This window comes from Heteronotia binoei, chromosome 1 (genome assembly GCF_032191835.1).
Source record: "Heteronotia binoei isolate CCM8104 ecotype False Entrance Well chromosome 1, APGP_CSIRO_Hbin_v1, whole genome shotgun sequence".
Lineage (NCBI taxonomy): Eukaryota > Metazoa > Chordata > Lepidosauria > Squamata > Gekkonidae > Heteronotia > Heteronotia binoei.
Window position 1 is genome coordinate 259,414,024 of NC_083223.1, and position 23,368 is coordinate 259,437,391.

Genomic DNA, 23,368 nt, shown 5'->3' on the forward strand with positions numbered 1-23,368 from the left:
AGACCGGCTCCTCCCGTTTCTCCACAGCTGGCTGCCAGCACAGCTAAAACATCTGTCATGTGCTCAGAAAACGGGCACCGTTTCATTGCTTCCCCCCCCTCTCTCCCAAGAGAAAAAATTCTTATTCCACTGTTATGGGAAACCAGGAGTTTTGCCAGTCAGCCCAAGCCACCTTCTAACCGCTAGGTAACACTCCCTTGTAGATTTATTTCCAATTTTAGCTTAATAGCCATTGGGCAGTCTGCACTTTCCCCCCATCACCAATAATTTAACAAAACACAGCAGAATAATTACTGCCCCCCTACCCCGCCCAATACACATACCCCATCCCTTGCTTGTGGCCAGGGCGCCCTAACAACTCTAGTTGCCAGCTGCCTGGAGGGGGAAAAAATGTCCAATTCAAGAAATATCTGGGGACTTTGGGAGTGGAGCCAGGAGACTTTGAGGGGTGGAGCCAGGAGCAAGTTTGTGGCAATTGAACTCCAAAGGGAGTTCTGGCCATCATATTTAAAGGGCCCGCACACTTTTTAAATGCCTTCCCTGCATTGGAAAAAATGAAGAATAGGGGCACCTTCTTTTGGGGCTCATAAAACTGGACCCCTCCAGGTCCAATCCTTTTGAAACTTGGAGGGTATTTTGGGGAGGGGCACTGGATGCAATGCTGAAAATTTGGTGCCTCTATCTCAAAAAACAGCCACCCCCCAAGCCCCAGATACCCATGGATCAATTCTCCATTATACTCTATGGGAATTGGTCTCCATAGGGAATAATTGAGCACCCAGTAGACATTTCCTCCCCCCCCCCTTTCTGATGACCCTGAAGCGGGGGGAGGGCCTCCAAACCTGGGATATCCCCTGCCCCCACCTGGGGATTGGCAACCCTTTAACAGAGGCTTAGAGAATGTTATTCAGCAGGTGATGTTATTTACCTCAATGCCATGAAAAGCTTCGGCCACCCATTTCCACCAATTAAACCTCCTTTAAAGGAACTGGACATTTTCCTCCAGGCCTGTGGGCAACTCTTATGGTGATAAATTTCAAATAAAAGAAAGGAGAATCAAAGCCAAGGTCTTCCATAAAAGTTGCTGGCATCCACAAAGAGGCCTCTCAGGAAACATCTGATTAAGAAGTTCAGCTTTACATACTTTTTAATTTCTAAAATGCTGCGCAATTCAGGAATCAAACGTCACTCAACAAACACACAATTTTAGAAGCATGGACCAAAAATATACAAGGCGATTAGGAATATAATAAAACCGAACAGTTCTGGTGCTTGTTTAAATAAAAGGAATAGTGATGTAGCTTTTAATTTCCTGTGAGGTTTTTTTCACAGCTTCCTTTTTCTTTCCCCCCCTCATATTGCATTATTTATTGGCTGCGTTATACTGTTTCTATTGCATTGTTCTCTAACTGCAACTGAGGGTTTTTTTTAAAAAAAATCATGTTGTTTATTGCATGTTATTCTGGTCTTTATTGCATCACGTTAGAATTCTAAAATCTTGCTTGAGTCTCAGCCAGAAAGGCCCACGGTAAGCAAAGCAAGCAGATAAATACAAGTGGAGGATGCGCTATTGGGGAGAAGGGAGCCGGGATCACTGGGGTCTGGAAGAGGAGGCTGAAGTTGGTTCCTTATTCTGTTCCTTACTCATTCCTTATTCGTGTCAAGTCCCTGGTTATGTCAAGTCCCTTTTAAAAAACACTATGATAAGCATCATTCCCCAATTTGGGATTTTAAAGTGGGGAATACAGTGTTTCTGTCTACAAAAAACTTGCCATTGCATCAACCATCTAAAAAACTGGCATGCAAGTTTCTGGAACCTTTTCACATCAAAAGAGTAATAAATAAAGTGACTGTAGAGCTGGATTTGCCTAAAATGTTTAATAAAGGACATCCTGTTTTCCATTCCAGCCTACTCCACAGGGACCCGGGTGGATCTAACTGGCACCCTCGCACAGACACTCGGACCCGATCCCTGTAGGGGATCAAAACCACCACAAAGTGAAAAAATTCCTGGATGCCAAGATTAAACGAGGGACTCTATTATTTGATTAGGTGGTTGCATTTCCTCCCCTCCCATGACAAGTGGGTCGTGTCGGGCCAGATCAAGGCTCCGTTACTAATTTGGCAATTTTACAAGAAATATTCCTTCAGACCCCAGGGGGGCGCTTAGGGGGGGGCAATATATCAAATCCCTGGTTCTTTCATCCTATTTGGTTTACAGCTCTGATGGAATTACAGCCCTTGTTTATGAGTCAGTCCTGTGTTGTGTCTTCAGAAGAATGTGAAGTGTCGAAGCCTGTAACCCTCCCTAACATTTCTCAGGTCTCATCAGTTTTCGAATACTCTGTAAGAACTTTGTAGTAAACCAGCAATGTTATTATAACCCCTTAACCTTTAGGTTTGAATGTTGCCGCCGTTTGCTAATGGCTGATGCCCATCTATATATTGCTTGCTCTGCCTTTGTTATTCAGTCTTCTCACTGACTCGTCAGTGATATGTCTCACTCTATCTACAATAAATGAATCTATTTGAAAATACAAAAGGATCTCATTATGGCTAGTATTGAGGACTTGACAATTCGTTACTTATTAGTGAATTCAACCAAAAACACTGAGGAGAGTTTGAAAGCTATGAACCCCCAAATAAACTCTAGACTGCCATATATCATACACTCACTCCCATGTTCAGGGGACTCTGCCCTTTGAGAGGACATGTGCTGCCTCATGGTCCAAAGAGCGGTTCTTGTGTCAGCTGCTCCAAAGTCCCAAGCGTAGGGATGTGTCACTTGGGGTGGTCCAAATATTGTTTTGGGGTACAGCCTGGCCTCAGTTTTTGCCTGTTTGAGTGTCCTGGGGGCACCTTGCTTTGGAGCAGCTGGCACTTGAACTGCTGTTTGGACCATGAGGCAGCACATGTCCTCTCGAAGGGCAGAGTCCCCTGAACATGAGGGTGTATGATATATGGCAGTCTAGACCAGGGGTGGCCAAATTGTGGTTTGGGAGCCACATGTGGCTCTTGAACCTCCCTTTGCCCTGTTGGCTGGTGGCATGGAGAATCCATTTAAAGTTTGTTGCTTTCTTTCCACCTCTCCCTTCTTCCTCTCTCCTCCCATCTTCCTTCCTTCTTTGTCTTGCAGCTCTTAAACATCTGGTGTTAATTCTTTGTGGCTCTCATGTTATCAAATTTGGCCACCTCTTCTCCTTAGCATGATACCCTGCTGAGGTCCCTCTCCAGGCTCCACTCCCAAATCTCCAGGAATTTCCCAATGAAGAGCTGGCACCTCTGCTGTTTAAGTACACCAGGTGTGTTTAAATGTTAAGAAGACAGATAACGTAATTAAATTGTAACTCGGTGGGGAAGAAGGATTCCTGAGTTGTGGTTTTTCTTGTGGGTTAATAAATATGGAATTATTAATAAGAATTGATATGCGATCTTAAAAGGGCAAGGGAGATTCTAAGGATGGAAAGGTTTTGTTAAAATATTAGATAAATATACAGTTAACTTGGATCAATGCTAAAGAGGGCAGATAACACATTTACTTTTACATGGCAGATTTGCTCTTAGTATGTTTGTTTGGAGAAATTGCTCATACGGATATAAGAGTTGTATTAATTGTTAAAAAGGCAGATAGCACAATTATTTTGTAACCTGGCAGATTTGCTTTTAATATGCTCCTTTGGAGAAACTGTTTATACCGAGATAGACAAATTATGTTGTTGTATTCTTTTTCATTTTGTTAAGGATAAAGATATGAATTGTATGTGTTTATTTTAATAAGGATATTGTTAAACTATCAAATTAGTCTGTGCTTTTAACATGGTTAAGCTAAACCAGCCAGTTTTCTGTTGAGATTGCTTTGATTTTTTTTATACTTATTTGTGTTGAAGAAGAATTGTTTAGACTTATATTGCAAGTAATAGTACAGTAAAAAAAATTATAATGAAAGACAAAGATGGTAAAATATATGGAGAACTTTATATTTGCAGGTAGAATGAATTAGGTATTTTATTCGGTGGTAGAATTATAACTGATATATTTGTATTTTTCTTTGTTTCTGCTTCTCCCACTCTGTACATGTCCTTTCCCCCCTTTTATGTATCTATGCTTCTGCTCTTTCCTTTTGTAGTTAAAATCAACAAAAATTATAAAAAATTAAAATAAGTACACCAGGTGTGCCCAACCTTTTTAAGCCAGTGGGCACCTTGGGAATTCTGGTATAGGTGGTGGGTGCAACAACAAAATGGTTGCCACAGGAGGTGGAGCCAACCACAAAATGTCAAGGAGTTAAACTATGGATTAACTCTAACAGTCATTCTTCAAACATATCTGACAGAAGCCCTGTTTAACAGGATACCTTTTAATCTGCACAGCCAATCAGAAGCCTTACTGGGCAAAAGCACCTTGTGGCCCTGCCCACTTTCTAAAAGCACTTGGGGAGCACCAGGGAAAGGTGATGGAGACAGGCCTGTTTCTTGGGTTTATTTTTTTTTCTGGAGGGGGTGCTGGGGGATGCTAATTTCATTAGTGAAGCATAAACAATAGGAGAGAGGGGGTCAGGGGACGGGGAGAGGGTTTATCTGACAGATTTCGGAGGGGGTGCCACCCCCCAGGCGCTGCCCTGGATAGTGAGCACTATGGTGCCCATGGGCATCATGCTTGGGGCCCCTGTAGTAGACAATACTGGCCTTGATGGATTGCGGGTCTGATTCAGTTTAGGACAGCTTTGTGTGACACTCTAATAACTCCGCATGCCACCTCTCCATTGCAATCTTGGTCACTATCTGGCTATCTGGATCTCCAATTTCAGTTGGTTCTTTTGATTTAAGATTAAGGTTGGATCAATGCAGACAAATTGGTCATCTTTACCATCAAAGCTGCCTCACAGTTATTTTTCTAAAGTAGACATTGGTAGCCAGTTTGGTGTAGTGGTTAAGTGCGCAGACTCTTATCTGGGAGAACCGAGTTTGATTCCCCACTTCTCCACTTGCAGCCGCTGGAATGGCCTTGGGTCAGCTATAGCTTTGGCAGAAGTTGTCCTTGAAAGGGCAGCTTCTGGAAGAGCTCTCTCAGCCCCACCTTTCACACAGGGTGTCTGTTGTGAGGGAGATAGGTAAAGAAGAAGATAGCTAGCTTAGCTTGGAGAAGAAGATGATGATATTGGATTTATACCCCACCCTCCACTCCGAATATCAGAGTCTCAGAGCAGCTCACAATCTCCTTTACCTTCCTCCCCCACAACAGACATCCTGTGCAGTGGGTGGGGCTTAGAGGACTCTCACAGCAGCTGCCCTTTCAAGAACAACCTCTGCCAGAGCTATGGCTGCCCCAAGGCCATTTCAGCAGGTGCAAGTGGAGGAGTGGGGAATCAAATCTGGTTCCCCCAGATAAGAGTCCGCACACTTAACCACTACACCAAACTGGCTCTCTGTGGAGACTGTGAGCCACTCTCTCTGAGATTCAGAGTGAAGGGTGGGTATAAATCCAATATCATAGTCTTTTTCTTTAGGCCTTCTAGGGAGCTGTTAGGTATAGATTCCAACAAGTAAAGCTTCAAGTAAACCCAACAGGTAAAGCTTCCTTCTTCCCCAGAATGGAGATGTGGTGAACTCTTTGCCTACCTATTGCATTTCTGACTGCTGTATAACTATTAAAGGTACAGAGAAGGGAGCCTTATTATAAATACAAAGTGCAAGAAGCTAGAAGCAGAGGCTAGAATCTGCTGTCCATATTTTGCAAAGGCATCTCTCTGAATAGTGAAATACACAAAAGGAAGGCAGACTCTCTCCACAGCTAGAATACCTTTTATGGCTCCCCTAATATGGTAGTCCTGCATCATCACTGTGGTGGGTGGGAGACTGGCCTATGCAGCATAATAAGCTTGCTGCAGCTTTAAGATGCAGGATAGTTTGCTGTGGTGGGGGGAGGGGAGAGGAGCACATGGCCTGGGCCCCAACAGAAGCTCAATTCAGCCACTTCCTGCCAAAGAGCAGAGCAACAGCGGCAGCTGCAAGAAACTCTTTGGAACCGAGGAAGCTGAGTCAGTCTCAGCCCATTGGTCATTCCAGTCCAGCATCGTCTCCTCTGACTGGCAACCGTTCTCTGGGGTATCGAGCAGACATTTGGCCAGCCTGAGATCTTTTAACTGGATATGCTAGGGATCGAACCTGGCTGGAGCCTGGCATTTGCAAAGCGCTGAGTTGGCACCCTTTTCTGTCATGCTCAGGGCACAAAAGACTTTGCCATTCGGGTCTCATTTGCAGTTTCCTTCCTCCTCGGTCTGCTTAGGGTTGTGCATTCTGAAATGAGTTCCCCCTCTTGGCTACTGATTATATCTATATATAGGAGGATGTGCTACTGGAGAGAAGAGAACTGGGATGCCCTTCCTGAAGTGGGTTCCTGAAGTGGGTTCCTTATTCATTCCTTAATTCGTGAATTCAACAAAAACAGTGAGGAGAGTTTGAAAGCTCTGAACCCCCAAATAAGGTCTAGACCAGCGGTGGTAAACTTGCTTAACTTAAGAGCCACACAGAATAAACATCAGATGTTTGAGAGCTGCAAGAAATGAATGTCAGATGTTTGAGAGCTGCAGGGAAGGAAGGAAGGAAGGAAGGAAGGAAGGAAGGAAGGAAGGAAGGAAGGAAGGAAGGAAGGAAGGAAGGAAGGAAGGAAGGAAGGAAGGAAGGAAGGAAGGAAGGAAGGAAGGAAGGAAGATGGCGAGAGGGAGGAACAGAGAGGTGGAAAGAAAGCAACTTTAACTTTGACTCCATTGTCCAAGGTGCTGGCTGGCTTGGCCTGGAGAAGTAATCTAAAGAGACAAGCAGTGGGGGCTTCAAGAGCCTCACAATATGTGTGAAAGAGCCACATGTGGCTCCCGAGCCACAGTTTGGCCACCCCTGATCTGGATCTCCAATTCCAGTTGGTGCTTTTGATTTACCATCTTTACCATCAAAGCTGCTCCACATTTTTCTAAAGTAGACATTGGTGGGCTTCCTGGGTGGCCTGGGTTTGAATCCCCACTTCAACAACACTTTGGGCTTGTCATACTTTGCCGGCCTAACCTACCTTACAGGGTTGTTAGATGGCTAAAATAGAGAACAATATTAGCCATTTAGGGCCTCCATGGGAAGATAAGCAGGGTATCAATGAAGTAAACCAATGGAGTCTTCTAAGAAACCATGCATGAGATTTGTTTGCCTGTTTATCTGGAGAAACACATCCAAACTAAAACAAAGTTCTTATTCTCAGCGGTAAGACTAGGATGAGGACATTCTAAGCACACACCCTGCCCCAGAGCACAATGCATTACAACACAACAGGCCAAGAGGGATATGTGGCCTACTGCCCTAGTTCTTGTGTGTGTGTGTTTTACGCACATCTTTTTTTCTCCCCACCCCCGCCTCTGCCTCCAACCTAGACCTTTGTCCTCTCCTGGATTTTGAAATCTTTCTTAAATTGGCAATCTATGGCCTTTCTCCATGTCCCAAAGTAGGAGTGAGGCTATGCCACTGAGGGGGAGGGAGATGCTGGGGAAAGGACAGGAGCTTGCAAAACCAACCCCCCCTCTCTTTCTCCTGGATTGAAAGCACGTGTGCACATCAGCAAGGGCAATTTTTAAACAAAACGTTTGTGTGTGTTTCTGAATTACTCCAGAATGTGTTTCATGAAATGTGTGTCTATATTTTACACAAGGAAGCTAATTCACATTTCTTCACCAAACTGGCTCTCTTCTGAACCTGGCGATCCTGTGCAAAATTGCTTTAATAAAAACTGAACTGATTTCAGTGGGTTTACACACACCCGCACAAGATTGCACTGTAATCCTTTAGTCCTTTGACTCCATACGTGTGAACAAACTCCAGTGAACATGGTGGGGCTTACTCCCGAGTAGACACAGCGTTGCGCTGAAAGCAGTTTACAAATAGCATTTAAATTGCAAGTTAGCATTAAAAATTAGATTCCCCCCCCCCCTGTTCACTTGGTATACTTCAAAATCTAAACGTGATACAGCATATAAGAAACATGTTCAAGATCTAGATAGTGCGTGGAAGCAAAATGTGAATTAAACAAAATATGAAATCGCTCCTCCCACCCCTCTTAGAAGAGAACCAGACAGCTTTGGGGTGGGGGAGAATCGCACAGACACACCCATGCGAGAAGGGATGGGGGGGCAAAGGGGAGGAAAGAAATTCCCCAGACAGGGGAGGGGACAGATGGGAAAGCCCTTTTTTCGTGCCGGGGGGGTGGGGGTGGGAGAGACACAGCCGAATAATGGACTGTTAGGCCGAGCTGGGGGCTGCCGGGCGCTGGCTGGGGGAAGGGAGGGCCGGACAGACGTACAGACGCGCGGCCCCTTTAAGGGGGCGGGTGGGGGGAGCGGGAGACGGAGCCAGCGGCACCGGCGGCCGCAGCAGTCATAGCACAGGCAGCGGGACAAAGGGGCCGTCCTGGGGGGCCCAGCAAAACCGGATCGGAACCAGGATCTGCCTCGCTTTGGAGTGCTGGAAGCGGAGTGAAGCAACTGCACCGGGAGGACGGGTTGGGCGGGCAGCAAAACCGGTTTCCAGCGCTGGAAGGGGGAGGGAGAAAAATAAAAAGGAGGAGGAGTTCAGAGTCCGGTTCTGATTCGGTGCCAACTCTTCTCTTCCCCTTTGCAAGAGGCAAAACCTCGGTCCGGTTTGCACGTGGTTTCGGGCGAGGAAAGGAAAGCACGGAGGGAAGGAAGGAGGGGAGGATCCCGTCTGGGTGCTCCTGGGCCGGTTCGGAGACTCGGTGCTGGTTTCGGTTCGGGACAGGCAAGAAGCGGACGCACTTTCTCTCCAGTTTCCCACTGGGGGAGGGGGCTGGGAAACGGAGCAAGGCAAGTGAGAAAAGGAAGCGGATCCGATTCTGGTGCCGGTTCGGTTCCTCGGTGGGAAGTGCAGAAGGTCCGGCGGTTGCTAGCACGTGGCGCCGGTTCGAGAAGAGAAAAGAAAAGCGCCTCGGAGCCCAGGAACAAAATCAAATAGCGGAGCCACTCCTTTTTTCCCCCTTCCCCCCTCCCTCCCTCTTCCCTCTTCTTTTTGTGCTCCGGTGCCGATCGGGTTCGGATGGCGGCTCCCTGCAGCCCAGAAAGCGGCCCGACGGCCACAGGGGGGCCAGGGCCCCGGGTGTATTTCCAAAGCCCCCCGGCGGGAGAAGGGGGCACGGAGGAAGAGGAGGGCCCGGTGCGGCGCCAGGGCAGAGTGACTGTGAAATATGATCGCAAAGAACTCCGTAAGAGGCTCCACTTGGAGGAATGGATCCTGGAACAGCTGACGGTGCTCTATGACTGCCAGGTAACCCCCCCACCACCAACAACCGAGAAACCCCTTCCCTCTACAGGCCCGATCCCCCATGGTTTTGAGCCCTACTGTCTCTCGAAGCCGGACCCACCCTAGAGAGCCCTTACAGAACCCCACATCGGTCCATAATCTGTATGGTGCCGGCTTGTCCTTGGAATCCGAAGGGCCACCCCCTACCATCTTCACTGCTATTAAGACAAGTCTCTGCCCCGAACGGCTTACAAAAGGGGGCAGCGCGCTCCTAAACACCTTTGACTTCAGTGGATTTAGGGGTGTAGCTAACTGTGTTTGGGGATCGCACTATAGATCTTGAGAGAGAAGGTGGGGGGGAAGGGAGAGGTAAGGGGTCCAGACAGCAGACTCTCAGAGTCATCTGTCACCCCATAAGGCGGAAACACCCCCCTCTGCTTCCCAGCTGTTGGTATTGCTCACTTCTGACTTTTGGGGGTGGGGCGTCTTTATTTCATTATCTCACCCATTGCAACAGTACAAAGAAACTAATTTAGGACAAAGGGGAATGGCTAGGTAGGCATTCTTAGATTTTTGTTGACAGCTTTCCCCCCACAAAAAAAATCCCAGAGCCCAATTTGCAGCTGTTATGTCCCCATAAACCAGCCCTGGCTCTTTTATACGCCACTTATAAAAAGCCTTTTTTGGTTCCCTAACTCCGTTTACATGCATACCCAATGTATCTGGCCCCATGTCTTGCAACTGACTCCCTATAGCCCAGCCCAGAACCTAAGACAATTCATGCAGTTTACATGACAGACACCCTCCCCCGAGCCTCACCTATGCCCCCACCCATTGTCATCCTCCATAATATGGCTCCCCCATCAGGTGTACAGGTGCTGCAATTCTTTTGTCATTCAGTACCAGGTAGCCCTAACCAAGGACCCCAAATCTCACAGCCCCCCCCCTCCACAACAGGGACACCTGATAGATACATCCCCCATCCCATTTAATCTGATTGTGGGTTCATAATCAACTACATGATTAATCTAATCTTTTAAATGACTTCAGTGGTTTTCCCCTTCCAGCCACCATGTCTCCCGTAGAGCTAATAACATGTCCATATTGCCAACTATGGGTCCCTTGCTTTAAGGTTACATTTCTACACCCCACACAGGGATTGGCCCCCATCCTTACTTTGATAACACCTCCATCTCTCCCCCGCTTGAATTTCTGGGTATTACGTCTCCTACTTACCTGTTATGGCTTCAATCCAAAATAATCTTTAGCTGAGATTCCACCCTGCACCCTTTTAAAGAGGAACCGTTACCCAGATCAGAAGCACACTTTATTCTGTTCACCCCAGTATTGTCCGGCATAGTGTGTAAAGGCCTCATCTGTGCCCCTCTTATGGGGTTGGCAATAATGGGTCATATGCACCCACCCTCCCCATCATATCCCTGTTCTTGGGCATGGATTCCTATAGTCTCTTTTCCGTTTCCTGTGTACTGTTAAACAGCCAAACCCTACAAATGCCCCATTCATTCCACTCTCCATGTGATCTTCCATTTTCCCTTCCAGATCCCCAAAGCAGATAAGATGCTATAAATCTGCCCAGTTTCTTCTTCCCTGTCCTCAAAATTGTAAAGGATGGTGTTTGTATGGGTATGAGACAAAGGACAGTTGTCTTTACTTTTACATTTTGTGGTGAAGGTCATTTAAGGTCAGTGGGGCATAATCCTTTCGGCTGGCCCTCCCTGTGTATTGCACATGCTTTGGGAAACTTATTCTAACCCCTCCCTACCCAATTCCATCCCCTCCAGGAAGATGTAGGACAGAATCTGGTTTAAATGTCCTTCTTCCAATATCTTAACACGTTTTGTGGAAATGGGAGGGTGATTGCACTGGGGTCTTTGCTTCCCCTCACACTCTTAGCTATGTAACAGTGTTTGATCTCAAATTTGGAAGAATGCAGCTGCCTCTTCCTCAAGCCAACTTTTAATGCATTTATAGATAATCTGTTAACCCTGGAATTGTGCCTAAACTATAAAGCACAGAGAGACTGCTAAGAAAGTGGAAAGCATGTTACAAATCCTGCCCTTTCCCATTGTTCATCCTTGCCAACCTGGGGTTATCCTACGACCAGGGAAACTGAGGGCCAAGAATGCTGGATCTCTTTTCTCAGCATCCCCCACCTCGTGGATTCACAGTCAAACAGGGCCGGTGTGTGGGAGTAGGCAAAGTAGGCAGTCGCCTAGGGCACCACCTGGCCTAGGGGGCGCCAGTGGGCACCCCCTCCCTGCCACATGACTCTGGATCCTGACCACTGTCATCTTGTCCTCTCCCATCACCAAGCTGCCCTCAACAAAGCCAAGCCACCCCCCTCTCCCCGATGTGCATCTTGGCCTCCCACCTCATCCTCTCCCGCCACCATTCTTCCTGGCGTGGCCGACAAGCACTTATTCTCACATTTTTTTTTATAACATCACATTTTTTTTTTGGAAAAAATTAAAATTAAAAATCTGAAAAGTTTCAAGTTTGGGGATCTTCAGTTTCTCTATATTTTTTAATAATGGGGGGTGCTAGTGGATGATATGCCTAGGGCACCGGAAAGCCTAGCACCGGCACCCTGCAGTCAAGGATTTGAACCCGAGCCTCAACACTAATTTTGTATTGACAGGACTGCCATGGCAGGATCAACTTTCTGTCTGCCTCTCTCCCCCCCACCCAGACCCCCTCCTCAATGCCATCTGGCAGCCAGCCAGTCCCCAGCAGTGTGTGTGGTGGGGAGGATTTAGCAGCCATATGGACCTTGTGTCTGAGCAGGCTAATGGGGCAGGGAGAAGCCAGTAAATGGCTGATTAGGGATGCCAAGAGCTGGAGCCCTGGGTTCAAAAACTGCCGTGACCCCCTCCCCACATGCGCAACTAGTTGATCATTAGCCAAGAAAGACTTTACTGGTGGCTGACCTGGTTCCCTTTGTCCCTGTTCCTGCCTCAAACTTACCACCTCCTGCTAATTCTCTTTAATATCCCTCAATAGCTTCCTTGTTACCAGGCTAATGGGTGCCAGTTAGGGAAGTTCCCAGCATGCACTGCACTGAGCTCATGCTAAATTGGCTTTAGAAGGGAATAGGCTGGCTCCCAATTATCTTGGTCAATTAATAGTAGGGATATTAATGAATTGAATGAGGATACACAATATTTGCATATGAATAAGCGGTTGTTTGGAAGAAAGCTGACTTTCATTGTTACACCCACACTTGGCACATCCGATTCCGGCTAAGGTTAGAGGCATTCCCTCCAGTGTGGAAGAGCATGAGGGACACTCTTCTAAAGTAATGCCTGCCCTCCAGCCTTCTTTAGGGCTACTATTAAAAATATCTTATTAAAAAATCGGTATCCGATGTATTGCAGCCTCTATATATCAAGCAAAAGCTTTAACAAAGTCTATTATGGACCAATGGGATTGAATGGATGCAGCCTGGCGTGGGAAGGAGTCCTCATCCTTGCTGTAGGGCCTAGAAAAAGAAAGGACTGTGTCTCAGCCCCACTTCCCATGGATTGTGTCCTGACATTTCTTGAGTGTCCAGTGCTGCACGTGATGGAAGTCCAGGTCTGCACAGACAACTGAATGAGATGGGTTTTGATGAGGTCCATCAGTGACTATTAGCCACAGCATATTGTTGGAACTCTCTGTCTGGGGCAAGTGATGCTCTGTATTCTTGGTGCTCCCGAAGGACAACAGTGGGAGGACTTCTAGTGTCCTGGCCCCACTGATGGGACCTCCTGATGGCACCTGGTTTTTCTTACCACTGTGTGACACAGAGTGTTGGACTGGATGGGCCATTTGCCTGATCCAACATGGCTTCTCATGTTCTTATGAAATGGTAGAAAGCAGTGTGTTGGGGGGAAGATACTACTTTTGAACATGTGCCAACATGTTGAAAAATACGCCATAAAGTTGCAAAGCTAGCATCTCAAGGAACAATGTGAGATAGATACCCTTTTGTTCTTTAATCACAATAAGATATAAAATGGCACCTCTCGCCATCACCCGGAAGTCCACTACACCACTTCCATGCTACAGGAAGCATAGAATAGGGTGTAAAGGTGGAATAGTTCTGGCCAGAAAGTTTATAACATGAAAACAAGGGAGAGGGCAAAATTTGCAAGAGAAGGGAAGACTGTGGGGTGAGAAATAAAGCAAGCCCCCCCCCCCCCTCCTGTCAGGGGATGCAGAAGAACAAAAGCTGCAGTCAGTCCTTGGAAAGAGATGGAGGATGGGCTCAAATCACTTCTATAGATACTTATATTGCTCTTTTCTTCTTGGTGAAGACCCAAAAGTAGCTTACAATGTTTGACCCCTTGCCCAGTTTTTCACAACAGCCCTGTGAGGTTGGTTAGGCAGAGACTGTGTGACTGGCCCAAGTGAGCTGCTCAGTCTGTGTTTTCCTAGAGCCTAGTCAGATACGCTAATCACTACACCAAATGGCACTTCTAGGTTTCCTATAATCCTCAATTGCACACAACAGGGCAAGCAGGTTCCCATAGAGTTGTGTGTAAATCTGGAGAAGCTAAAAGGAACAGAACTTTTTCTTTGGGAAGGCAAAATGAGGGAGCAGTTTACACCCCTGGAGACAGTGTGGCACAGTGGTTAGAGTGCCTGACTATGACTTGGGAGAGCCAGGTTCAAATCGCCATTTTGCCACAGAAGTTCATTTGGGTGATGCTGAGCCCATCATTGTCCCTCAGCCTAACCTACCTCACAGGGTTATTGTTAGGATAAAACGGAAGGAGAACAATGTATGCAGCTTTCATCTCCTCAGAGGAATGGCCCATCCAGTCCAATGCTCTGTGTCACACAGTGGCCAAAAAATCCAAGTGCCATCAGGAGGTCCACCAGTGGGGCTAGAAGCCCTCCCACTGTGCCACCTCCCAAGCACCAAGAACACAGAGCATCATTGCCCCGGACAGAGAATTCCTACAATACGCTTATGTTTTAAATTAATAAGAATGCACTAAACAAAAACTAATGTCCTCTTTCCAGGGGGATGAAATACACCTTCCCTTCATGAGACAGTTTGGCTTGTGCCTTCCATTGTGTTTTGGGGGAGGCACTATTCTCTCCAGCCCCATAGTTGCATTAGCCCTCCAAGAATGGCCATTAGGGCAGAATCTTCTTCCCTCGCTGTCTAACTTTGAGTGGCACTTCCTTAGGGCAGAGACCTGACCAAAAAGCAGGCCTCTCCCACCTCTGTGGTCCCAAGAACTCACCTTCTTTCCCTAGCTGAGTGTTACCCCTTTCTGTGTCCAAAATGTGCATCTTTGTTTCTGTCCCCCTGCAGGAAGAGGAGATCCCAGAGCTAGAAATCGATGTTGATGAACTGCTGGACATGGAAAGTGATGAGGCCCGCAGTGCCAGGGTGAAGGTAGGTAGTGCAAAGTAGATTTGGCAGCACCACCCACCTGGCTGATTTTGGTGGGGCAGCCAAGCTTTCCGAGGCCCCAAATGCTCCCAGCAGGGGGTGGGTGCAGGCCCACAGCCAGGATTTTTCAATTGGTGGGGTCCAAAGCCAGGGTTTTTGTTTAGTGGAGCACATTTTTTGTTTAGTGGGGCACATTATTATGCTTAAGTGTGTAACTTGATTCCGTTGCTTCAGAACAACATTTCTTTTAACCAGCTTCTCAGGTCTGACACAGCAAGGCAGGTTTAATTTGACTGCCTTTTACTGAACAGTAACATCAACACTAACGTTAAACAGGGAAGCTATGGGTAGGGTAGAATGTTCACACGATAGTAAGACCTACAGGATGCCTTGGACCTAAAATTAAAGTTAAAACCAACACTTTCATCAGTAAATAAATAAAAATGGCCCCTCCAGTCACCTGATTAGAGGGGCCATAAAGGTAGAACAGGGAGTTGATTGGAGGAGCGTGGAACCCCTGGAAACCCTCTAACTATGGACCTGGGTGGGTGGGAAGGGGTGAGGCTGAGCAGTTGGAATAAGCTGGAAACAGATTCTTGGGGAGATGACCCTCTCTGAATATTGGCCTTTCTGTCTCTTTAACAGGAACTCCTGGTGGACTGTTACAAGCCCACAGAGGTGAGTGTTGCCCTCATCAGCACACCCCCTTTTCCCATGACCGAACAATCAGGTTCCCGTGTCCTTTCGCTCCTCCCTGGGGCAAAGGAGGTGGTTCTCTCCCAACTCTTCCCTTGGCAGCTGTAGCTGCCTAGAGAAGCCAGAAAAACAGCAGCTGCCTCCCCCACCACCACCTCTTCTCCTTCCTTCTCCAGTGGGGAGTGAAGTCCTCTTCCCCAGCCAGCACCTGTCAAGGGGAGAGGCTGTTCAGCTTTCCCTCCACTGTCCTTGAACAGCGCAAAGCAAGAATGTTGCTTTCCAGAGGGGTGGGAGGCAAGAGAGAGATAAAAAGTGGAGTTTTGGTGCAGGAAATGAGCAGTCTTATTTACACCACTTGCTCTTTGTAAAGGGAAATGAGTTGGCAAGAGCCATCACCCCCTGCTTAGACCAAAGGTCCTTCTAGTCAGCAATCTTCCCCTCTCCATCAGCCAACCAGATGTTGCTGGAAAATTCACCAAGCTGTTGAAAGCAATTCTGAAGGCTTGTGCCCTATTGCTTGTGCCCAGCCTCTTGTATTTCAAGGTAGACTGCCTTTGAATGCAGTGACCCCGTTATCCTACCTCATAACAACAGACCTGTGGACTCAGATCTAAGGTCAATCTCATCCCTGCATTGGTTTGTAACACTAGTTCACCGTTACGTGGGAAGCACAAAAGCAAGGAATTGAAGAAGACTGCAGATTTATATCCCCGCCCTTCTCTCTGAATCAGTCTCAAGAGCGGCTTACAATCTCCTTTATATCCTTCCCCCACAACAGACACCCTGTGGGTGGGTGGGGCTGAGAGCTCTCCCAGAAGCTGCTCTTTCAAGGACAACTCCTATGAGAGCTATGGCTAACTCAAGGCCATTCCAGCAGGTGCAAGTGGAGGAGTGGGGAATCAAACCCGGTTCTCCCAGATAAGAGTCTGCGCACTTAACCACTGCGCCAAACTGAGAACAGGAGTCTTGCTGTTTGGGTTTAGTATCTGGAATACTGCCTCTGTATTTTAATTCCTAATGCCTCAGTAGGACCATTTCATTGTCCTATCAGGCCTCATTTTGGGCAGGAACTCACAGGAGAGGAGCTCAGAAACCTCTAACTTTTATTGTTCTTTTTCTTTCTTGTCCATCCCCCAAACACTTGCTTCTGGGCTCCGTTGTTCAAACCCCCTTTGAGAATTTTGCTGAACTCAAATATTTGACAAGCTTTCTAATATTTTTTCACTACAAAAAAGGGGAAAATAACCGACACGTATAAAACAGACAGATGGAAATCTTCATCATGTTACTGAGGCCACATAGGAGACAGTAATTTAAAAAGTATGATGAGAATAAGGTTTTATGATGATTATTATAATTCAAGAAGCATTCTAAGGTAGATTCTGTGCTGATATAATTTAGTACACCTTCCAGTGATGTCAGGGGTGTGTGGCATATGCAAATGAGTTGTGCTAATGAGCTCTGGCACTTCTTTTTCCACAAAATGACCCCTGATCCTAACTGATAAGTCTGTTACATTGCATGTAAGGTGATAGTGAACTTTTTGTGGTAGTGAATTCCACAAGTTTGGAGACAGGTTGTCAACCAGCTTCGGTGTAGATGTTAGACAATTGAGCCTGAACTCACCCTAGAAATTAAAATGACTGAGGCTATTGTACTTTGGTCGCATTATGAGAAGGCAAAGGGCACTGGAAAAGGCAATAATGCTGGGAAAAGGGGCACACCCGGCATGAGCTGGATGGACTCCATCAAGGAAGCAACGGCCCTGGGTTTGCAAGACCTGAGCAAGGCTGTTAATAATAGGACTTTTTGTAGAACATTAATGCATATGATTGCCATAAGTCAGAAGAGACTTGATAGCATCCAACACACACAGAAACTGCTTGATATGATTATAAATTTGAGGGCATTGCTTTACCTTGATGACCCCCAAACCCTTCCTGTGTCCTTTTCTTTCTAGGCGTTTGTAGCAGACTTGCTAGACAAGATTCGTGGCATGCAGAAATTAAGCACTCCGCAGAAAAAGTGAATTGTGAATCTTCCACCACTGTGCCTCCCCCTTCAGGTGGAGGTTTTTATTAAAACTCTGCTGTTTGGGGAGGGGGGTGATTTCACAATGGACCGGGAGGCTGGTGGAGAATCAGTTATTGCTCCCCCAAAGATTGGGGAGACCCTCTTTTTTGGGGAATGCTTCGATAATCAAAACCATCTTGGACACCTTTTTCAGCAATATCTACCTGTTCCTCCCTGACATTTTCCCCTCCACTTGTGTGTTTGGGAGAGGGGGAGGAGAAGATCCACCCCTGTGGAGGGGGGGGGTGGAAGGAGAGAGAAGGGGGGGGGAAGGGTAGGATCTTGAAATTTTTTTTAGAATGTTTTGAGGTTTTTTTTAAATTGTGTTTTTATATAAATTTAATAAAGATGCTTTGAGAAGAAGAGTTTAATTTCTGCCTCTAAATGGGGGTGGGTGGGTGGAGACACATAAATTCATTTAAAACAGATTTTAAATCCTTCTATGCATATTTATGCTGCCTACCAGATTACTAAAGAGGTATCTTTCATCCACCCATATCTAATATACACCACCCAGATATGTACTGATGCCCTAATTTTCGCATTATCCACAGAACAAAGGATATTCTGGGTTGGTTAATCTGGTTTGGCAATATGAGGATATCGACCTTCTTCCCCGGTTCACTGTCTGCAGAGAACTCTTGAGGTGGGAATACACAAAAGACAAACTAGAGGCTCTGCTTAATATGCGCTGTGCCACAGGTCCCACAGTTAGCAACGCAGCCCCAATGGGACTGCGACCAGCTTTGCCCCTCCCCGGGTCTGTGGCTGGCTCAAACACAGCGCGGAAAGAATGTCTTGTGGGGCTTGGAACGAATCCGTCGTGTTTGTTGCTTGAAGTCACCCTGCTGAGGCGAAGTGCCCGCCCTGGCCTGGGGAGGCCGCTTAGGCCGAGCCTTGCTCTTTCCGTGTGGCTGTAGGGCTTTCTCTTTTCCCTGCTACCACATTTGAAACAGAAGCATCTATTAGAGACACTGGCGCAGACCGTGAAAATGGGGAGGGGGGAAGCAAGTAGGTACTGGAGTGGAGCCAAGCTTTCCCACAGGCTTAACGCCCACCTCTGGTACCCAAACCACAGGAGGCCCACTCTGCACTCCTGAGGGGAAGGCGGAGATGCTCACAGGCTCAGTCTTGCTTCCACTTTATGAGCCAAGTGGGTAAACTAAAAAACAAGGCTTCTGCTGGAGGGTGAGGCTGGGCCTTCTTTGCCTCTCCTGCCAAAAGGAGTGTGTGTGAACTCCTAAAAAACAGGTGTCTCCAACAGGTGACTTCAGCTGCAACTGCTTCACTGCTACCAGTTGTTTTTTTTTCCCCCAAGGCCTGTGAATTCCTTACCACATAAGCAGGCCGAGATGTTTTCTCACTGGGGGCTAGAGGGGATTTCCTGAGGAAGGGACATGCTTTCCCTGGCCTCCTTTAGGAGCTTTGTCAACAAAGCCACCCGTCTTCCAAAGGATTTATGCAGCCCTCAGCTTGGTCCTTTGCCCTGGTCTCACTAAGAAAAGGAGGCCCACGGGTTACAGCAGTCAGTCGTATGTGACACGATTCCAGGCCTGCACAAGTGTGGAACAGGCGTCAGGCTCCAACATCTTAGTTTTTAGTTGCGGGCTCAGGAAGCAACTGGCTAGCACTTCTGATTATAAGACCAGGGTGTAAACTATGTGGCAAAATCACCGCAAATGGAGGGGGGGGAGGGAGCAGAAACATTCAAGGTGACTTCTCGGACTCCCAGTGCAGCTAGTCAGGAAGTTACGCCGCCTATGCAAATTTAGTTGCTTTGCACATTGCAAAATTAGGCACAATTTTTTCAAATCAAAGAAATTATTTATGCCAAATGAAGGAAGCACAGAGAATGCTAAGACAGCTCAACTGGTCCTCCCCTCTCTCCAAGGAGGCAAGAAACAGAGTGATCCATAATGACTCTTGCGCCATGATTTCCAGTGATACAACCACTGTTCTTCTAACAGTAGGCAATACTGGCAGGATTCCAGGAATGTTCATGCTAGCAGCTCACTGGAGAAGCGCACCCTATGCCTCCTCACTGTTTTACACGAAAGCTCAGCTGTCGCCACCATGCTTGCTTGCCCTGTTTCCCCCATGTGGATGAAACTCCCTTTGCTCTCTATTGAGTTACTACAAAGCCAGGGAGTGCTTCCCTTTCACTCACATACACACCCAACCTTGTGAGCTGCGCCGGAGGGATTGCTGCCTGTCAGGCAAGAAGGCAGTGGAGGCAACGTGAGTGTAGAAAAAGCCTCAGGGTTTTTTCTGCCATCGTACGGGGATCCAGTGCATTTGAGTCACACCTTAAAGCAGGGTCTTGAGTCAGTGCAAAGAACTCTGGGAAAGGCATGGCTTCGCCAGGGCAGGCCAGAGGCAGCTTTTTGCCTGGCTGCGCACCACGCCAAGATCGATAAGCTGGTTTTTGCCAGGCAGGTTCCCAGCAGCTTCCTGCTAGTCATGCCCAAAGAATGTCTTGTTTCCCCAACTCTTTCTTACCTTTTCCTGGGCTTTTTGTGACCAGCTGCAAAGAACAGTATCCGTTCTGCATACAGTACATGACCTAACATACTCCTGGTGGTGAGAAACGTCGGGATGGCCAAATTACTTATTCCACTGTGCACAGGGAAGAGTTTATTAACATTCCTGAGTAAGTTCTTCCTCGTGGAGGGTTGGGTGGGGGGGGGGAATGGTCTGATCATCTTTCCGGTGAGAATGCAGACGACTGACTCAGCCGCAGTCATCCCCAGTTTCAACAACAAAGCAGGCCAGCACGGCCAGTGCCATCCCATCAAGGATAGGGGCTGGTGGATATTGATGCCAGGGCTTCTAATGGAATGTGGCTGGCTGCAGGCATCTTTTTTAAGGAGGGGGGAGGGGGGTTGGCAGCTGCCACAGGGAGAGGATGCATAGAAATATTTTTATAGATGTGAACATATAAAGACGCCCAACACAGACTCAGCCTATTGGCGGAAAGGGCCGTCAAGTCGTAGAAGATTCATGGCGACCCCAGAGGGGTTTTAAGGCAAAAGACATTCACTGCCATCCTCTGTGTAGCAACCCTGGACTTCCTTGGCGGTCTCCTATCCAAGCAGCACTAACCAGGGTCGACCCTGCTTAACTTCTGAGATCTGACCAGACTGGTGTAGCCTGGACGACTGAGTCAGGAGCTCAGTCTATCGGTCCATTTCAACTCAAAGTCAGTGTGGTGGAGCGATGAAGTGAGCGGATTCTTTACCTGGGAGAACCGGGTTTGATTCCCCACTTCTCCACATGCACCTACTGATGTGACCTTGGGTCAGCCACAAGTTCTCTCAAGGCTGTTCTGCTCAAGAGCAATTCTGGGAGAGCTCTCTCAGCCCCATCTACCTCACAGGGTGTCTGTTTTGGGGGAGGGGGGAGGGAAAGGAAAGGAGATTTGTAAGCCGTTCTGAGACGCCTTTGGCAAGCGAAGGGTGGGGTATAAATCCAATCTCCTCCTCCTCTTCACTCCGACTCTGACTGGCATCACCTTTAACTGGAAATGCCATGTACTGAACATAAACACTTTCTACCGGCCAGGCACGTGCTCTGCCACAAAGTGGCTCCCCTCTACAGGTGCCAGAAGGGTCCAAAACAGGAGCCAGTTCAAAGTATTTCAGCACACTCATTGCCACCACCCACCCTGGTCCAAGCTAAGACTCTGCAGCAATGGCCGGGATTCAGCTGGCAGAACTGCGAGTCCAGGAAGCAACATCCTTCCCCTGCTTTGCACAGTCGAGCCCCTTCAGCCTCTTGGTGTCCTCTTCACTGACTGGAGAAACGGCCTTGGGTACAAAACTTGGAACCACAGGGCCTTGCTCCCCCTCCTCTTGTCCACAGTGGTATTGCCCATCCTCCCGCCAGCCGACACACCTCTTGCAGCCACAATACAACTCAGGTCTGTGCTTTTATTTGGCCCATCAATGTCAACGTATCCACAGCCACTTCTGCAGAACCCTCCCCCCCCCTCCCCATGCCCCCTTCCCCCAAAGAGACGTAGCTACAGTTCCTGTCGTCGCTCAATCTTCAGCAGCTCGACTTCAAAGACTAACGTTGCACCACCTGGGAAAGAGAGCAGAAAGAGAGAGAGAAAGAAATGAAGAGAAAGGAAATGACAGCAAGATATCACCTGTCTCATTCCTCCTGTTCAACAGCAAGATTGGAGTCCAGTAGCGCCATAAAGACCACAAGAACATAACAGAAGCCATGTTGGATCAGGCCAGTGGCCCATCCAGTACAACACTCTGTGTCACACAGTGGTAAAAAAAAAACAGGTGCCATCAGGAGGTCCGTCAGTGGGGCCAGGACACTAGAAGTCCACCTACTGTGACCTCCCCAAGCACCAAGACTACAGAACATCACTACAGAACATCTCTGACAGAGAGTTCCAACAATACGCTGTGGCTAATAGACCCTGATGAACCTCTGCTCCATATGTTTATCCAATCCCCTCTTGAAGCTGTCTATGCTTGCAGCTGCCGCCACCTCCTGTGACAGTGAATTCCATGTGTTAATCACCCTTTGGGTGAAGAAGGACTTTCTTTTATCCGTCTTAACCCAACTGCTCAGCAATATCACTGCGTGTCCACAAGTTCTCATATTGTGAGAAAGGGAGAAAAGTACTTCTTTCTCTACCTTCTCTATCCCATGCATAATCTTGTAAACCTCTATCATGCCATTTCTCACATGATTTCCAGGGTATAGTCCAGGGGTGGCCAAACTGTGGCTCTTTCAGACATATTGTGTGGCTCTTGAAGCCCCCACTGCTGCATCGGCCAGCTTGGAGGACGTATTTGTCTCTTTAAATCTTTAAAGCCAGTTTGGTGTAGTGGTTAAGTGTGCGGACTCTTATCTGGGAGAACCGGGTTTGATTCCCCACTCCTCCACTTGCACCTGCTGGAATGGCCTTGGGTCAGCCATAGCTCTGGCAGAGGTTGTCCTTGAAAGGGCAGCTGCTGTGAGAGCCCTCTCCAGCCCCACCCACCTCACAGGGTGTCTGTTGTTGGGGGAGGAGGATAAAGGAGATTGTGAGCCGCTCTGAGACTCTGATATTTGGAGTGGAGGGTGGAGTATAAATCCAATATCATAATCTTCTTCTCCAAGCTAAGCCAGCTAGCAGCTTGGATAAAGTATTTAAAGTTAATGCTGCTTTCTTCCCACCTCTCCCTCCCTCCTCCATCTTCCTTCCTTCCCCCCCGTCCTGCAGCTTTCAAACATCTGAAGTCCATCTTGTGGCTCTCTCAAACATCTGATGGTTTATATTATGTGGTTCTTACATGAAGGAAGTTTGGCCAGCCCTGGTGTACGATTCTGAGTCAGATCTGGTGAAGTGAGCTCTCTCGAAAGCTTGTCCCCTGGAAAGTCTTTTTGGTCTTTAAAGTGCTTTTAAGGGCTTGAATCCTGCTCTTCTGCTTCAGACCAGCTCAGATACCCAAGCCTAACAGTAACACACATCATGTCTGGAAAGCTATCTGGGCTCCGCAAAAAACTGACTGGCCCCAGAGTTAGCCCAACCACTCATTTACCAATTCCTTTCTGCTGTTTTCCTGGCACTCTGAAGGCTGGAAGACAGAGGGCAGGTTGTGGAAGTGCTCCACTCACAAAGCAGCAGCTATCTTAACCTGAAGGAGAATGCATGAGCCCATGAAAAAAAAAAATCGGGCCTGCAAAATCCCAGAGCTGTCCCTGCCCCTTTCCCATTCTGCAGTTTGGAAAATGCAGCAGGATAAATCTTGTGCGTTTGGCAAAAGGGGATGGTGTAGAATATTTACCTGGGATTTTGGGCGGTGCTCCCCGGTCTCCGTAACCTGTGAGCCAGATAGGATGGAAGTAAAAATCATTCCTGAGGCCTGAAGGCAGTACCCACCATATCCACATTTTA

General features: G+C 47.6%; 2 protein-coding genes across 4 annotated transcripts in view; one reads left to right on the forward strand and one right to left on the reverse strand.

Annotated features, from left to right (window-relative positions):
• The first annotated feature begins 8,382 nt into the window (after window positions 1–8,382).
• PPP1R14B (protein phosphatase 1 regulatory inhibitor subunit 14B) lies at window positions 8,383–17,826 on the forward strand. Its single transcript, XM_060254544.1, has 4 exons — window positions 8,383–9,314; window positions 14,617–14,700; window positions 15,343–15,375; window positions 17,354–17,826. Exons 1-4 carry the CDS (start codon window positions 9,087–9,089, stop codon window positions 17,420–17,422), a joined length of 414 nt encoding a protein of 137 aa, XP_060110527.1. The 5' UTR covers window positions 8,383–9,086; the 3' UTR covers window positions 17,423–17,826.
• A 3,555-nt stretch (window positions 17,827–21,381) lies between these two features.
• Window positions 21,382–23,368, reverse strand: part of FKBP2 (FKBP prolyl isomerase 2) — a 325,209-nt gene continuing 323,222 nt past the window's right edge. For all 3 annotated transcript variants that reach the window (XM_060254639.1, XM_060254626.1, XM_060254633.1), the window contains exons 5-6: window positions 23,259–23,294; window positions 21,382–21,549 (exon numbers count right to left, since the gene is read on the reverse strand). In XM_060254639.1, coding sequence (XP_060110622.1) covers window positions 21,488–21,549; window positions 23,259–23,294 — 98 coding nt within the window. In that variant the 3' untranslated portion in view covers window positions 21,382–21,487. The remainder of the gene's footprint in view (window positions 21,550–23,258; window positions 23,295–23,368) is intronic.